General features: G+C 35.5%; 1 protein-coding gene across 1 annotated transcript; it reads left to right on the forward strand.

Moving 5' to 3' along the window:
• Window positions 1-723: 723 nt before the first annotated feature.
• Window positions 724-3369, forward strand: LOC123534253 (aspartate beta-hydroxylase domain-containing protein 2-like). The gene is made up of 2 exons (XM_045316421.2): window positions 724-1491; window positions 1981-3369. The coding sequence occupies exons 1-2, from the start codon at window positions 801-803 to the stop codon at window positions 2226-2228; spliced, it is 939 nt and encodes a 312-aa protein (XP_045172356.2). The 5' UTR covers window positions 724-800; the 3' UTR covers window positions 2229-3369.
• The last annotated feature ends 15428 nt before the right edge of the window (window positions 3370-18797 follow it).

Below are 18797 nucleotides of genomic sequence, written 5' to 3' on the forward strand. Positions count from 1 at the left end.
GTACTGCTGGAAACAGAACAGTCTCTGCTACCTATATATTTGCGTCAAAGTATGATAAAAATATTTAGAAATATGAAATATTTAAAGAAAATAATTCAGGACTGTTGGATGCATGACTGTGTTATCCTTTACAGCAGGTAACATAGATAGATTAGTGTTCCATTTCATTGATATACCATGGACACAATTAGATTGACAAACAGTGTTCACTGAACTATTTCACTCTATAAGATAATATATTGTTTCCCTTGTGTAAATTGGGTTTAGGGTAAGTCTCTACTTTAAGTGCGAGCAATTACAAATGCATTGATGGATTGCTGAGAACCAGCTATTGCAATATATAAAACCAAATAATCACATAGTAAAAGATGACAGTTTTTCTTTTTCGTAATTGGTCAATGATAAACCAGTTTATGTACTACACAGATCTTTCAGTCTCGGTTATAATGAACAATAGCATAATAACTGGCTGCTGACTAGCTTTTACAGTACCTTATTTTTGTAGATCTTATTATATAGGTGTAAGAGGGATCCCAGAAGATTGTTTCTTTTATATATAGAACAGATGGCAAATTTATTTACTACCTTTTTTGTCCGTGCAAGTCTATAGTCTGGTTCCCGTCGTACTGCAAACCGATAACGATAGTAAAGGGCAGGTAATCCAGACTAGTGCAAGTCGGTCGCGGTAACTCGATTATCTAAATTGATCAAAGTGCTGCGAAGAAAAATCAAACACAGCTCTGTCAACAACAACTTCTACTTTCAGTTTCATTTTGTTAAAAAATGTAAATAATCAAAATATGATGAATATGTTATATGAATTCATTGACTTTTTAATAGAAAATTTTTTGGTTGTTACCTTAGTGTTTATGGGACTGTTTCTTTGTGTCAATCGACGTAATGGACTTTCATTTATGAGGACAGAGCATTGTGACACAAACTACTGTAATGATGAAAATTGTGTTAGGTGTAACAAATACCATGACACTGCTATAAAGGCACTGAATAAAGTTTCCAGTATCAATAACCAAATTATCTCTTTTAAAATACAGAAGGGTCTCGATTTCGTTTACAGACCTACAGAAACTGGATTTAAGCAAAAACCAAATGTATTCTACTATGACAATTTGCAAGCCAGAAATATATGGGATAAACAGTTTAAAAGGAGATTGGCAGATTGTTTATTGATAGAAAAGTCTTTCAAAACTATCAAAACTGAAATGGAATTCCTGCTTGAAAACCCAGATTTAGGGACATGGAAGAAAAACAGAACACATAATGGATCTTGGGATGTTTTTCATTTAATAAATCAAGGATCAACTGTACCAGAAAATCAGACTCTTTGTCCCCAAACACTGACTGTAATTAACAGTCTTACATCTGTAATGAAGGGAAATGTGTTTGGTAATGTGATGATTTCAGTGTTAAAGCCAGGAACAGTAATTACACCACACTATGGACCAACAAACATCCGACTGAGATGTCATTTAGGTATAAACAAATACAGCCGTTATTTCAATTAAAATCAAAATCAAAAATCAAAATAGTTATTTTATAACAATATTAACAGTTAATTTCTTCTATGGGAAGCACTGATAGGAGTAGCCTTACTCATTTGACTCACCAAGATGGCTTATTTTTTGTTTCATCCTGACAATAAGCAGTTCAAAGATGGACACATTGGGCTATACTTGGACTGCATATCTATTGTCATTGAAATGCAACAGTCTAAAATGGCCAAGGTTAGATCTCCGGCACATAAACTCTTCAAGTGACCTTTATTATCTTGACAATGTGTATAAAATTTCAGATCATCTGGTTGTGATACCCATGGAAGTTTATCTCATCCCCCTAACACAGGAAATCATTTTATTATCATCCACTGTCCTACAGGTTATCTTTGTATCCACTGACTGTTATAAGTGCTTCTTTTTCTCTAGGATTATAGTTAGTAACACTTTTAATATTATCTTTTTTCAGGTCTCCAGGTGACATCAGACTGTTTTCTTACTGTAGATGGACAAAAACTGACATGGGAAAATGGCAAATGTCTTGTTTTTGACGATTCGTTCCTCCATTCAGTGAAACACACAGACCAAACCAGTGATATAACATACAAAAATAAATGGTCAGAACCAAATGACAGAGTGGTGTTAATAGTAGATTTATGGCATCCAGATCTGTCTGCAGAAGAAAGAGAAACCATAAATATGTGCTTTCATCCCTAAATATTGAAACTGCTTATATGATAACACTCATAATAATCATAATGCAACCAATCTAAGAGGAAATTCTGCCAGTGTTGCTGCATTCAAACATTCAACAAGGGAAAATAAAATAAGTTTAAAGAAATTGTCTTTTACTAGCATCCTAAGAGTTTACAGTGATAGAAAGACAGTGCCAAAAGCACACATATCTTACCCTAGCATTAAGGACATAGCCCCACTGGCTGGATAAAACATTTGATATATCAGGTGATTGTGCAGTGTCATTCCCTGATTATAAACTTTCTTTGTTTTGTTGGATTTTACTTAATATTAACACTATTATGGTCAAATGATCATTTCCAGCTTAAAAGTGGAGGGAGACCAGAGGACAGGTGACCCAAAGGGCATTATTACAGGCACAGCGGACACTTCGATAGTCTCAGGGTAGAACCACTGGCCAGCTGGACAGCTTCCTGGCAACATAAACATAGCAGGGCTCAAACCCACAGTCAATATGAAAGTGATTCAAACACGGCCTTGATTATTCAGAGTTTGAATGTATTCATTGTGCTAGATCTTTAAAACCTACTTACATGCAAAATTTTCCCCAAGATTTCTAAACGAAAAAGGGGCATAATTTTGCCAACATGTAAGCCAGAATTTTGAAAGCTGTCAAATGAGGTCTACTCATATTGCAAAAGATGTCTGTCTAGTTTAAAAACATTTGGACTAGTAGTTGCTGAGAAACATACTTACATGCAAAACTTTCACAAAATTTCTATGTTAAAAAGGCGCATAATTTTGAAAAAATATAATCCAGAATTGTGATTTCTATATTTAGCACAGATAAATACATTTGATTAGGATTTTCTACATTTGAAATTAATATCTAATGATCAAATATTTTAGTGAAAGATATGCTTAGTATATCTTTAAACTAGAAATGTGTCCATAGTACACAAGATGCCCCCAAATACTGGTATATTAGAAGGCGAGGTCCTGACCCCAGTGGGGCTCGAATGAACACCTTAAGCACCACAGCTCCCCTTATTAGCACTTTGTCAATAGACAAGTATACTGAATTAAGGATTGAAAAAAGAAAAAAAGTTATCATAAATATATATTTCATCATTGTATGAATAAAATGTAATATTCTCTTGTTCTTTAGATTTAAATATTGGAGCTACTACTAACAATTTACAGAAAAACCTACTTGCATTTGCTGGGAGAAAATAACGCTAAGAATAACGCTGATATTCTATATGTCTGTAATAACAATTCATTCATCACAAGAAAGTGGTTGCTGTTTGATAGAATAAGTGTCATACTAATGCTATGATGTAAATTAATCAGGGGTCGTATTATACATTAATTCTACCATTTTTAATCAAAATTCTAAAAAAAACACACATCAGTCCCTCATCAGACTGTACAGGAGTGTTTACATTAATGGTCTGTCTTACTTGTTGCTTCCTGGTGTCCCAGCCAACCCTAAAAATAATTAAGTTGAAACTCAGTAGATAACTTACTGAAGACGGCTGAAATACATTCACCACTTTTATGGCATTTAAACCACCACTTCTGCGAAAGATATGACTATAGTGTGACTTTTGGCGAGAAAACTGCACGTTTCATGCCTTTCCATGCCTTTCCATTGAAAATGAAAGTAACTGGCGCACAGGATCCAGCTGAATCATGTAACCAGAAATATTTTAGATTAAAAATAGAAGCAAATGTTACTATAACTAAAACATCAGGGGGAATAGAAAGTGTGATTAAGGCAACTGGCTTTTGTATAATTCACTCTTTAATCTTTCACTTCTGTCCAACTGGCTTAAGGACTACTGGTGATGCCCAAATGGGCTTGCAGGATCTTCCTCCACCACTAAATTCAAGGGCTACAACTTTAGTGACAAAGACGTTCTGGCTAGTTTTTTTTTAACTTGGTCAAGATAATATGCCATAAACATCATTTGTGAACTCTGGATAATAACTTCTTATGTACATTTATGTACATATGGCTACATTAATTCAATAAAATTTTAGACATTAAACACATTGTCTTGGCCTAATATATTTCAATGTCAGTTTGAAAATAAAAAATTGTACATCTCATATTTTTCATGCTAATCGTGGAAATACAGTCATTTTGTCGCGCGTTTTTAAACGGGTATTCGCACGTGATCCCGAAGAATTTCCGACCGATTACGGAAAAGCGATAAACACGAAAGTAGGACAAAATGACCACCCATATCAGTCTAAGAAAATACAGAAACAATAATTTATTTCTCTGTACATGTGTTGATTTCAAGGGAATACTGCACGGCTATCGTAATGTTTAGTAGTATATTTCAAACTGTGTAGTCTTGTTTTAAGATTTATGTCTTTGTCTTTATTTTGCACCTTTAAATTGTTAACATTTACGCATCTTCCATTTCAAAACATGAATGATTATACCTTATATTTTAAACAAATTAATATTGCAACACACACTCATTGATTTTAAGAAGTTCGTGAAATCTAGTTTCGATACATGTATATTCATGTATAATAGCCGAATGCTTAATCAAACGTAAGACAATGGTTAGTCATGAAATTAGTTAATTAGTTTCTTTTCCTATCATTTTTATAGGAGGTTATTAAATTTTCAGCAAACAGTAGACACAAGAATTGAATAGATCCCATGGTGAGCTTGAAGACTAAATTGCCTCCCTTTAACCACGCATTTTTCTCGTTTTCAGTGAAGAGGAACATTGCACGCTCATCGATGAACAAAATATGCTTGCAGTTCATTTCTTCAAACAAAGTAAGTAATGTAAATATGTAACAGTTCTTCCTATTTGGCTTGACTGCTGCTGCTGCTGCTGCTGCTGTGTTGTTGGAAAGTTCAGTTTAGCATTTTGTAAGTAATGCGGCCGTGAAGCAAGCATACTTTACGTGCATTGCGTGCACTGCTCAGTATAACGAACCATGTGCACGGATTTCATGAATATATGCAAGTTCCAAGTGAAAGCAGAAAGGGACGTAGGGCACGGATATGTGAAATCTTTCAAATTCAGCATTATTTTGTAACTACTCAATGTTTAAAGGCCCATAATGCCTTTGTCAACAATGAGGCTGCCGTATTTTTCGTTATGAACATAAAACACATGAATTTCTTGTTGAATCCTATATCTGATAATTAATTTCTGTAACACTGTCAAAGGTTTGAATATTGATGAATATACTAGAATGTTTTATTGAATCTATTGTTTTTATTGTCTCCCTTCATGGCTCTAACTATAAAAATTTATGTGCAACATTAAAAAGTGTTATTCTAACCATGTAAGTACGCATAACATCTACCAGTATTTGGAAAAGCTGTTTCATCTGTTTTTAAGATAAAATTTTAGAGCATTATGGATCTTTAAGTTTATTGCGCAAGTTCCCTTTTGTGCAACTGCATGTTTTTCAAATGTGACAGATTTTACGTTACCGTTCTGGGACATCTCAGTGGTTCACAAATTCTTTAAGTGCAACTGGAAGGAAAAAATTCACTGTCCAAATGTTACCTTTAAATGACCTCCTTCGAAACTATTTTATTGTAACAACGTTGTCTTCTTAGAACTTGCCAAACGAACGTCGTATGTACTGTTTCCTTTCTGACAGAATCAAACAATAACTTGTTCTTCATGGCCTTTGCTTAATGCTTCCTTAAACAGATTCTCTTCAAATTCATGTCATGTTACGATTGTTTTTCAGTTTGACTATAATCTAAGATATCACAACACGCATTAATGATATCACAAAATGCATTTAATGAATGCCATAGAATGAATTTAGGATAACACAAAGTAGTAAATAAATAGTAAAACTGCACCCCAGATGGAAGAATCTTATTGCGTTATTTTTGTTCAAAGATAAATGTCATGATAACAAGCTGGTGAGATTTGCCTCCCTTGGACCACAAATTGTCTTCGTAAGTTCTCAGCAAGAGGACAAATTTTTCGATTTCTATTATAATATTAGCGAATGCTAAATACTGCATGCAGAAATGATACTGTTGATTAAGGACATAAAACCTGTATCATTTTCAAGATAGAACATTGGTGAATTAATGAATGCAGACGTGAAACAAATACATCCGTTTGAAGTACTCCCGAAGGCGCGCTTCACGTGAAATACGTGCGCGGCATACCAAGCCATTCGCTCGGGTTTCACGAATGAAATATTTAAGAAATCTTAAAGGTGGATTTCAGACATGACACAGAAGTTTCAATCGTACTTATTTATTTATTTTTAAAGAATACGCTCATTCGAATTCCCTGAGCATTTGAGTTACTTGCGTTACGTTCGATATCACCGGTGATTAATTTTTTTTTCTAATCTGCTTGACCAACCAAGATACAATTTTTCAAAGGTTAGTGTAAAATTCTGAACAAATTTTGACGTAAAGAATTTTACCCTATAACGAAAAGTCTGCTGCGTTACAACTTCCAACAGTTTTAATAGAGATGTCAGATTGAAACTTTCTATCACCCCCTTCTTGCCTAAATGTGTGGCACAACTATACGGGCTAAGAAATAGAAGTCGATTTACAAAGATCATTCTTAAAGGGAGATACACGTTCCGTCAAATAAAAGGCAATAAAATCAAGGGCATTTGTAAAGCATATCGTCAAAGGAATGTATGAAAACTGATGCACTGAGATGTAATTCGGCATGAACCGTACGGTCAATAAATAAATGACGATTTTGGTGCAAGAATAATTGCGTTAATTTACCTAGTAAGTAACAATTTTAGAAAGGTCGTTCTGACACACAGGACTGTCAAAATTGCATCGACCCGTCATTAGTGCAAGTTGGCCAAACCCGCTAGAGGTTTGCTGTATTATTTCAATTAAAGAGATAATGACTCACACGAAAAAAAATTCCGTAGACCTTTTTCTGTATAATAAAGAGAGAGAATCATTGTTTGCCACTCCGTTCAATTTGTAAATGAATCCGTTTTAATATTTCATTTACATCACATGCTCCCTCACTCATTTTATAAGCCCTATGAATATTTCGTTACACAAAATTGCAAATGTTCTAACGACCCTGAATAAACGCAACGTCACCCGTTTTTGGTTTGGCTGCTGCAGTTCTTGCAGCTTCCTGATTAGATGCATGCTTAAAGTACTTTTGTTTCGTTTTACTTTCCATTTAAAGCAGAAGCATTTCTTCTAACTTTCAGCGAGCTTGGAGGTAATTATGTATAACTGTACATTTAAAGTCGATTGTATGTTAATAATCCCCCTTTTGTGCAGACTTGATTGAATTCGCTCAGTTCTTATTGGGCTTGAAACAGACTTTGTGCTCGATAAAGGGAGGTAATTCGGCACATTTTAGAATATGCAAATATTACCGGTCACCGTCGCATTGTCATAACTCGTAGATATATAAGAAAATAAGGCAAAGGGCGTAGGGGGTGTATACGCGTGAACTTTTAAAGAAAGCCACAGAACCTCTTGTGGCTTTTCTTTAATGTTAAAGGGAAGTAATCTATTTATAATTATGCTTTCTTACGCATCTTCCATTTCAAAACATGAATGATTATACCTTATATTTTAAACAGATTAATATTGCAACACACACTCATTGATTTTAAGAAGTTCGTGAAATCTAGTTTCGATACATGTATAATGTATAATAGCCGAATGCTTAATCAAACGTAAGACAATGGTTAGTCATGAAATTAGTTAATTAGTTTCTTTTCCTATCATTTTTATAGGAGGTTATTAAATTTTCAGCAAACAGTAGACACAAGAATTGAATAGATCCCATGGTGAGCTTGAAGACTAAATTGCCTCCCTTTAACCACGCATTTTTCTCGTTTTCAGTGAAGAGGAACATTGCACGCTCAACGATGAACAAAATATGTAATCGCTTGCAGTTTAATTTCTTTAAACAAAGTTACTAATGTAAAAAATATAACAGTTCTTCCTATTTGGCTTGACTGCTGCTGCTGCTGCTGCTGCTGCTGTGCTGTTTGAAAGTTCAGTTTAGCATTTTGTAAGTAATGCGGCCGTGAAGCAAGCATACTTTACGTGCATTGCGTGCACTGCTCAGTATAACGAACCATGTGCACGGATTTCATGAATATATGCAAGTTCCAAGTGAAAGCAGAAAGGGACGTAGGGCACGGATATGTGAAATCTTTCAAATTCAGCATTATTTTGTAACTATTCAATGTTTAAAGGCCCATAATGCCTTTGTCAACGATGAGGCTGCCGCACTTTTCGTTATGAACATAAAACACATGAATTTGATCCTATATCTGATAATTAATTTCTGTAACACTGTCAAAGGTTTGAATATTGATGAATATACTAGAATGTTTTATTGAATCTATTGTTTTTATTGTCTCCCTTCATGGCTCTAACTATAAAAATTCATGTGCAACATTAAAAAGTGTTATTCTAACCATGTAAGTACGCATAACATCTACCAGTATTTGGAAAAGCTGTTTCATCTGTTTTTAAGATAAAATTTTAGAGCATTATGGATCTTTAAGTTTATTGCGCAAGTTCCCTTTTGTGCAACTGCATGTTTTTCAAATGTGACAGATTTTACGTTACCGTTCTGGGACATCTCAGTGGTTCACAAATTCTTTAAGTGCAACTGGAAGGAAAAAATTCACTGTCCAAATGTTACCTTTAAATGACCTCCTTCGAAACTATTTTATTGTAACAACGTTGTCTTCTTAGAACTTGCCAAACGAACGTCGTATGTACTGTTTCCTTTCTGACAGAATCAAACAATAACTTGTTCTTCATGGCCTTTGCTTAATGCTTCCTTAAACAGATTCTCTTCAAATTCATGTCATGTTACGATTGTTTTTCAGTTTGACTATAATCTAAGATATCACAACACGCATTAATGATATCACAAAATGCATTTAATGAATGCCATAGAATGAATTTAGGATAACACAAAGTAGTAAATAAATAGTAAAACTGCACCCCAGATGGAAGAATCTTATTGCGTTATTTTTGTTCAAAGATAAATGTCATGATAACAAGCTGGTGAGATTTGCCTCCCTTGGACCACAAATTGTCTTCGTAAGTTCTCAGCAAGAGGACAAATTTTTCGATTTCTATTATAATATTAGCGAATGCTAAATACTGCATGCAGAAATGATACTGTTGATTAAGGACATAAAACCTGTATCATTTTCAAGATAGAACATTGGTGAATTAATGAATGCAGACGTGAAACAAATACATCCGTTTGAAGTACTCCCGAAGGCGCGCTTCACGTGAAATACGTGCGCGGCATACCAAGCCATTCGCTCGGGTTTCACGAATGAAATATTTAAGAAATCTTAAAGGTGGATTTCAGACATGACACAGATGTTTGAATCTTACTTATTCATTTATTTTTAAAGAATACGCTCATTCGAATTCCCTGAGCATTTGAGTTACTTGCGTTACGTTCGATATCACCGGTGATTAATTTTTTTTTCTAATCTGCTTGACCAACCAAGATACAATTTTTCAAAGGTTAGTGTAAAATTCTGAACAAATTTTGACGTAAAGAATTTTACCCTATAACGAAAAGTCTGCTGCGTTACAACTTCCAACAGTTTTAATAGAGATGTCAGATTGAAACTTTCTACCAACTTCTTCTTGGCTAAGCGTGTGGCACAGCCATACAATAAGAAATAGAAGTCGATTTACAAAGATCATTCTTAAAGGGAGATACACGTTCCGTCAAATAAAAGGCAATAAAATCAAGGGCACTTGTTAAGCATATCGTCAAAGGAATGTACCTCGTGTTTAGTTTTCACAATAATTTTAAAACGTGACTGACTCGAGTTGTTGGATACGCTCATCGTTGATTGAAGGGCATAAATTCGATTCCCGGAACCGACAATGCTTCTTTAATTGAAAAAAGTCGGCAATTCCTTGCGGAATATGTGGGTCTTAGTCTAACTAATTTGACGCTATCCTAGGAAACAGTTACGAGTAGATTTCTCCACTCGAAAGAAATTGTCATCGCTAGATTTGGGTTTAAACGCCGATTTTGTTGCGGATATAAGATAAATTCAAATAAAACTTACATGTATCAAAAGGTAGTCCAAATAATTTTACTCAAGAGTTGAATATCGTTATATTTTTGACTGGTTCATATCCCTTTTAGGTAGACAACGTCATATATCAAAATGTAAAATCGATCTACCCAAGGTCTTATTATTTAGACCAATCAAAAGTGGGACTCAATTCCTCATTAATTTATGTAAAAGTTAACATAATTCCCCTTAATACGATTAACGTTACACATTACATAATTATTATAATGTGCAAGCGGGAAAACCAATAACTTTACATGACGGTGTACTGTTATTTATCCTCAATTATTTTGGTCCTTTTGTTTAGAGACCACCAATTGTTTTCCCATAGACTTGCATTGTAACATTACGGCGTGTACGGCCTTCCATACAGCGAAACATGTATATCTGATTACAAGTTTTTCAAGAACTATCTTAGTTTTACTAAAATATCGGACAAAAAAACATATGAATAGTGATACTTTATTTAAATAATTTTCGTGTGAATGAGATGACCCCCTGTTTACATCATTGACATGGCGGGAGAAATTCGTTTGATAAAACTTTTTTCAATACACATAAAATGTAGCAAATTTTGTCAAAATGTATAATAAAATACTGTAGATGCAGTGAGAAAATATCAATTTTGAAAAAATAATCACTTCCTGGGTTTGTTTACATGACTGACCAATCCGAACGCACAGACGTTACCTTATTCCCAGGTATACACTTACCTCATTCCCAGTAAGTTCCCTGTACTTTTTTGAATTGGTGGTCTCTGACCTTTTAGAGTGACCGTCACAAATATACAACAAACTAAACGTCGAATTATTTTAACTTATGTGACTCTATAACTGGTTCTTTCCATAAACGAAGACCAGGCTTATCAACTGCCTGTGTGTAAATAACTAAAATAGTGTTTAAACGACTTCAAATAAATAGTAGATAAATTCACATACAAGTAGAAGCTAAACCCCACCAAAAAATAAAATCTATAATCATGGAGTTAGATTTGCGATAGTTAAGCAACGGAAGACTCTGCAGAAGTCTGAATATCAAATAAATAATTTTTTATGGATATGACAATTAGATCTACAAGTGTTGCGTAACTGGAAGGTTCAAAGATACTTTTCTATAAAACCATATATACATTGCGTGGATGGAAATGTCGTCGATAATAATTGTCATAACAAACAAAAAACGCTGTTTTCATTTGAACGTAGTTGAAATATTCAATATTCTACTTTAAAACAACATTATCACCTTATTGCACTTTACAATGTATGCAAGTACGGCGATACTTAAAAGACAGAGTCAGAGCTCGCGCTTTGGGTAAAGTATAGATAAAGAAAAAAAGTTTCACGACAAGGTGAATGAATAATTTATCGGATGAGGCGGGGTTAACCTGTCAGGATTGCTCCAAAAAATAGCTTCATCTTCACAGTTTTTGTGACGTAAATGTGCAACTCTATCGATTTGAAAAAAGTTGAAGGGGCGATTTGATCTGCTAACAGTAGTAATATTGCAACAGTCACTCATTGATTTTAAGAAGTTCGTGAAATCTAGTTTCGATACATGTATATTCATGTATAATAGCCGAATGCTTAATCAAAAGTAAGACAATGGTTAGTCATGAAATTAGTTAATTAGTTATTTAACTATTAGAAACTAAATCTTTTTAAGATATAAATTTCAGTTAATATCCACAGGGGTTCCACTAGACCTGAAAACCCAAGAGTCCCAGGACCCTTGGGTCCAAATTTTGAAGGGACTCTTTTAAGTTTTTCCAAAATACAGGAGTCCTGTCCCAACACGTCGATACTGCTTCCATTGCCTTTTCATTATTTTATCTAACTTTATTACAAATTTTACGTTTTGGAAATATTTCGATATTTCGAATAAAGTGAATCCTCCTCATTACCGCGGGAAAACAGCATATTTGTTGTAAGGAGGTTGTTGTTCTGAAAATGTTAATTTTTTAGCAACTTGGCTAGATAGAAACACCATCCTTTACAAAGAGATTTTAGCTCTCTGGAGATGTGTGTACAAATGTTATCCTTGTATTCATAGACACATAATAGAAACATATTCCATACATAATACTGTTTCCTAATATTAGAAACATAAGAAATGCGAGTAAAGAAAACATTCCATGACATAAAACAAGGAGCTACGTTCAATAAACGCTTGATGCCCCCAGTGGCATCCTTGTCGATAGATTTTGCACCTAAGTCCAAAACGAGGTCAAGGTCAAACTGAGGTCAGGTGATGTTTGAAGATGAAGAATGGTCATAGTTTACATCTGTATTAGTATCAATTCATTTTTGTAAGGGGTATTGATGCTAGACGGAACAGTTCCATTTGGTTAACCAAAAGATGGCCCATATAAAGCAACCTAAGTCCAAAATGAGGTTAAGGTCAAGGTCAAACTGAGGTCAGGTGATGTTTGAAGAAGAGGAATGGTCACAAGTTACATCTGCATTAGTATCAAGTCATTCTAGTAAGGGGTATTAATGCTAGACGAAACGGTCCCATTTGTTTATCCTCGTACGGACGGACGAACGAACGGACGGACAGGTCAATCACTGTATGCCTCCCGCATCAGTAGATGCTGGGGGCATAAAAAGAAAGAATATTTTTTAGCTCTGTTTTTCTACGTTACAGCGGGCACTTAACCTAACCAGTGTTCCTGGATTCTGTATTCCCAACAAATAACATCTATCTTCACCACATAAATCAGAGGTGTAGGACGAATGATTTCGGACACGTGCCATCTATCAAATCGTAATGCCCTACCCGGGGACCGAACTCGCGATCCATGCCACCCTTACTGAATGGGGTAAGGAAAAGAAAGAAGGAAAGAAAGAAAGCAGCGGTTGTAACTGACACTCGCTGTAACTCAACGAAACCTCTCTTATATCACGAATACTGAATTGTAGAAGTTATGATTTATTTCCAATAGCGTTTGTGGTATAAAATTTCAAAATAATGAAAAATTAACTCTGACCCGTAAAAACCAAATTCCGACATCATATTATGCGAACGTATGCGTGGAGCGGGTAATTAACCGGGCAAGCCCATGGCAACTTATCTTATGGTCAGACGTTACTAGGGTGGTGAAGTAAGAAACGAAATAGTAACAACAGGACAATGATGGTCCTGATCGCTCACCTGTCCCACATGACCCAGTTTTGAACTGAGTATGACGTCGTTTTTTATTATTTGTTATAGTGACCTAGTGTTTGAGCTCACGTGACCCAGTTTTGAATTTGACCTAGATATTATCAAGATAAAAAATCTGACCAATTTTCATGAAGATCCATTGAAAAATGTGGCCTCTAGAGAGGTCACAAGATTTTTCTATTATTTGACCTAATTACCTAGTTTTTAAAGGCACATAACCCAGTTTTGAACCTGACCTAGATATCATCAAGATAAAAATTCTCACCAATGTTCATGAAGATCTCCTGAAAAATATGGCCTCTAGAGAGGTCACAAGGGATTTCTATTTTTATACCTACTGACCTAGTTTTTGACTGCACGTGACCCACTTTCAAACTTTACCTAGATATCATCAAGGTGAACATTCAGACCAATTTTCATGAAGACCCATTGAAAAACATGGCCTCTAGAGAGGTCAAAAGTTTTTTCTATTTTTAGACCTACTGACATAGTTTTTGACCGCAGTTGAACCAGTTTCGAACTTGACCTAGATATCATCAAGATGAACATTCAGACCAACTTTCATACAGATCCCATGAAAAATATGGCCTCTAGAGAGGTCACAATGTTTTTTATTATTTGACCTACTGACCTAGTTTTTGATGGCACGTGACCCAGTTTCGAACATGACCTAGATATCATAAAGTTGAAAAATATGGCCTCTAGACAGGTCACAAGGTTTTTCTATTTTTAGACCTACTGACCTAGTTTTGGACCGCACTTGATCCAATTTCGAACTTGACCTAGATATCATCAAGATGAACATTCTGACCAACTGTCATAAAGATCCCATGAAAAATGTGACCTCTAGGGTGGTCACAAGCAAAACTTTACGGATGCACGGACGGACGGACGACGGACGCTGCGCGATGACAAAAGCTCACCTTGTCACTTTGTGACATGTGAGCTAAAATGTACTCGGAATGTGCGTGCGTGCGTGCATATGTGCGTACAAAGGGAGGGTTAGGGATAATATTAAGAAAAACAAGCAAATTCGATGAATTGGTATCCCCCGCCGAAAGGGTTTGTGGTGAGGAATGGCAAAAAAATATATCCGGCAAAAAGTTAAGGATGTTACTAAGAAGCAAATAATTTCATTAGTCAAAATCAATTTAATAGAAAACAAATGTTTAATTAAAGATAACATAATAAATGAATGATACTTTGATCCTGACTAAAAAATTTAGGTAATGAAGCACATGGGGACTGAGTTAATTCACGTGACTATTTATCGATATACGATTGGCTTATCGCATTTATGGAACGCCGTTTTCGCAATATAGCTGGCACTCTATATAATATTCAGAGAAATGTTTGTAACCTGAATTGCTCATTCATTATTTCATAAAATTTATTCAAACTTTCAGCAATGATCGACACTGATACCTTGTTGTGCATAAATGATTTCTTTTGAATTGCTCTTAAATTTCCTGGATCATGGTCCTGTATTGTCTAGCTCTATATGTCAACGAAGTCCAAGTGAATGCATGTAGCACTAGTAAAGTATTTAAAAAGTCAAGAAATGTGACCAGCTGAGCTAAAAGTTATGTTATACAGAAAAGGGATATATACTAGTAGTGATTTTGCTCAAAACAATAACTTTCAGAATTAAGAAATACATATTCATAGATCTACTTTTATATCAGTTAGAAATGGAGAATGGAGTAATATTTCCCACATTATAGCGTAATGGTGTAATTAAAAAAATCAAGCACCTTATTCACTCATAAGTTACTTTTTAGACCGAGTGGTCACACATGCATCCATAACAATTTATGGTCTGTATAACTTCTGGCCGCAGGAAATCTTTCGACTTGTTTTAAATGGAATATGCTTACTATCATAAGCTTAGCTTTTAAAATTAAATGCAATTAATTGAAATGAGCTTGCAGTTTAACTGGAACGAAATATTGTCTTTGAGTGGTTTGGCACCAAGTGTTGCTGTTTAACATGTACATTTGAACTTAAAAGAACAAATGTCCTTAAGAGAACACAATCAAGTAAGATATCTTGAACATGGCTGGGGGCACGGTTGGTGCAGTTACAACTTAACATGTTGAAGGTTTGAACATTAAAAAAAAAACAACTAGAAATGTGTCCATGGGACACAGATGCCCCCACTACATGACATTAAAATGACAATTTTTTCCTAGGTCAGGGGCTGTAACTCCTACAATACTGAATGAATCCGGACGCGAAACCCCAGGTGCACAACTGCACATGCTGACCAACATTCCTGTAAACTTTGGTAACTCTAATTCAAATACTTTTGGAGCTACGTGCAACACAACATTTAAATGACAAATTTTTAACTAAGGCTGGGGCCATAACTCCTTCAGGACTGAATGAATCCGGACGCGAAACCCCAGGTGCACAACTGCACATGCTGACCAACATTCCTGTAGTTTTGTGACTCTAAGTCAAATACTTTTGGAGCTACGTGCAACACAACATTAAAATGACCAATTTTTAACTAAGTCAGGGGCCATAACTCCTTCAGGACTGAATGAATCCGGACGCGAAACCCCAGGAGCACAACTACACATGCTGACCAACATTCCTGTTGTTTTGTGACTCTACGGACAGACGGATTTTGAGGGTGGTGGGTGGGGGGAGGGGGGTGGGGGTTGAACGAGTGAGGAAACAAAACTTCACATATTGATTACATAAATATATTGATGAAAAATTAAAAATGAATTCTTTTTTAAAAATTGGGTCAAGTGGGGGGGGGGGGGGGGGGGGGGGGGGGGGGGGGGGCAGAGGATCGGTAGTGGGCATGACTGGGTGGAGGAGCGAGATGGCATGTTGATAAATATTCATGGAAGGTTTGAAAAAAAATCTAAAATAAGGAATGATTTTATTTTTTTTGCGGGGGGTGGGGGGGGGGTTAATAATAAATGTTCATGGAAGAAATTCAATGAATTTCTACAAAATGGTAAGTTTGTTATGTACAAATAAGTGATTTTTTATACAATTAAGAGGCAATAACTCTGAAGTTACAAAAGAGATCCAAACGAAATTGAGTGCACAACCACATTATGGTGCTCTAAATCCTGTTTAAGTTTCATAGTTCAAGGTCAAATATATCAAAAGTTATGATGCAGAAATTGCGATATTTTAGTACCCTATATAGTTAACACTAGAAACTTCTAAGGGCCGTACCTCTGGTGTTACTTGGGCAATCTGACTGAAACAGGCCCCATAACCTCATAGTGGTGGACATTGTATATGAAGTTTGTTTGAAAAAAATCTAAAAAAAAAGGAATGATTTTTTTTCTGGGGGTGAGGGGGGGGGGGGGGGTGACCAAGGTAAAGGGGGTTACCAGGTGTGGGTACAAAGTTTCACATGTTTACAATAAAATGTTCATGGAAATAAATGAAAGAAATTTAATGAAATTCTACCTAATGGTAAGTTTGTTATGTACAAATATGTGGATTTTTATACAATTAAAGGACAATAACTCTTTAGTTACAAAATAAATCCAAACGAAGTTGTGTGTACACAACTACATTATGGTGATGTAAATTCTGTTTATGTTTCATGGTTCTAGGTCAAATATATCAAAAGTTATGATGCAGAATTTGCTATATTTATAGTACCCTGTATTGTTAACACTAGACATTTCTAAGGGCCATAACTCTGGTGTAACTAAGGCAATCTGACTGAAACTTGTCGGGCCGCATAAACTCATAGTGGTGAACATGCATATGAAGTTTTATATAAATTTACCCAATCACTTCCAAGATATGGCTCCGGACGGACGGACGGACGGAAAGACGGACAGAAGGACGGACGGACGGACAACACCAAAACTATATCCCTCCGACTTTCGTCGGGGGATAACAAGATACAAACAACCTTTACTCCCTTGGAAGGAGGTTTAGTCAAGGGTCATACGTCTGAAATCACAACCTTTAGAATATTTGAATCTCATTCTGTTGTATAATATTGATCAATGATATTGTACAATAATGATGCTTTCTGTTTGTTTTTCAAGTGTGAAAACTCCAAACAGTAAACACAATTGCATATGCAAATATTCTTCATGTTAGCAGTGTTTTACAACGGAAAACGTGTTTATTGGTACTTTGAGTTAGAGATATTTAAACTAGATGTGTGTCCATAGGACACAGGTGCCCCCGCCCCCTGCCACTGTAACATGGTTTTATGACTCAGGTTAAATATTTTTTAAGATGTTTGCAACACAAATTTAAACCTAGGTATTTTCACTTGTTAGCATAACTCGCTAGCTGATAAATTTTAAGAGAACACTTAGTATAAAATCTAGTTAATAATTCTATGTTTAAAGATTCTAAGCCGCGCTTAGCCGTAGGTAAGAGCGTGGTCTACGGGTCGCGGGGTCGTGATTGATCTCGGCGGCGTATTTCTCGTGACTATTTGATAAACACACTGGTCTGAAATCATTAGTCTCACCTTGGTCTATGGGAATGCAGTACTTGCGGAACAGGGTTGTACTGTACAGATTCAGGAACACGGTTATGTAACTGCCGCCCTACTGCTGAAACTGTGAAACGCGTTAACCCAAACAAACAAAATAATGATTCTAGGTCAAGTACATTTAAACTTGTTTCACAAACTTTTTTTTTTTGAGTAAGTCTGGACAAAAAGTCTGGTCTTGTGTAATGAAAAAACTTAAACAAGAGGGCCAAGATGGCTCTAGGTCGCTCACCTGAGAAATACACCATAATACACCATAACAGTGTAAACATGTTTGACCTAGTGATTTCATGGAAAAAAATATTCTGACCAATTATCATTAAAATTGGAGCAAAAACAAGCATTTTCTTTGATTTGACCTAGTGACCTAGTTTTTGACCCCAGATGACCCATATTCAAACTTAACCTAGATTTCATCAAGGCTATCATTCTGACCAAATTTCATGAAGATCAATTGAAAAATACAGCCTCTATCGCATACACAAGGTTTTTCTTTCATTTGACCTAGTGACCTAGTTTTTGAACCCAGATGACCCATATTCGAACTTGACCTCGACTTTATCAAGGCTATCATTCTGACAAAATTTCATGAAGATCAGTTGAAAAATACAGCCTCTATCACATATAGGAGGTTTTTCTTTGATTTAACCTAGTGACCTACTTTTTGACTACAGATAACCTATATTTAAATTCTACCTAGATTTCATCAAGGCAATCATTCTGACTTATTTTCAATTGAAAAAAATAGCCTCTAGCGCATACACAAGGTTTTCCTTTGATTTGACCTAGTGACCTACTTTTTGACCCCAGATGACCCATATTCGAATTTGACCTAGATT

Source organism: Mercenaria mercenaria, chromosome 5 (genome assembly GCF_021730395.1).
Source record: "Mercenaria mercenaria strain notata chromosome 5, MADL_Memer_1, whole genome shotgun sequence".
In the NCBI taxonomy this organism is placed as follows: domain Eukaryota; kingdom Metazoa; phylum Mollusca; class Bivalvia; order Venerida; family Veneridae; genus Mercenaria; species Mercenaria mercenaria.

Coding starts and splice junctions, on each gene's coding strand:
- LOC123534253 (XM_045316421.2), top strand. CDS start 801: ATGATGAATATGTTATATGAATTCATTGACTTTTTAATAGAAAATTTT. Junction 1,492..1,980: donor CCGACTGAGATGTCATTTAG/GTATAAACAAAT, acceptor ATCTTTTTTCAG/GTCTCCAGGTGACATCAGAC.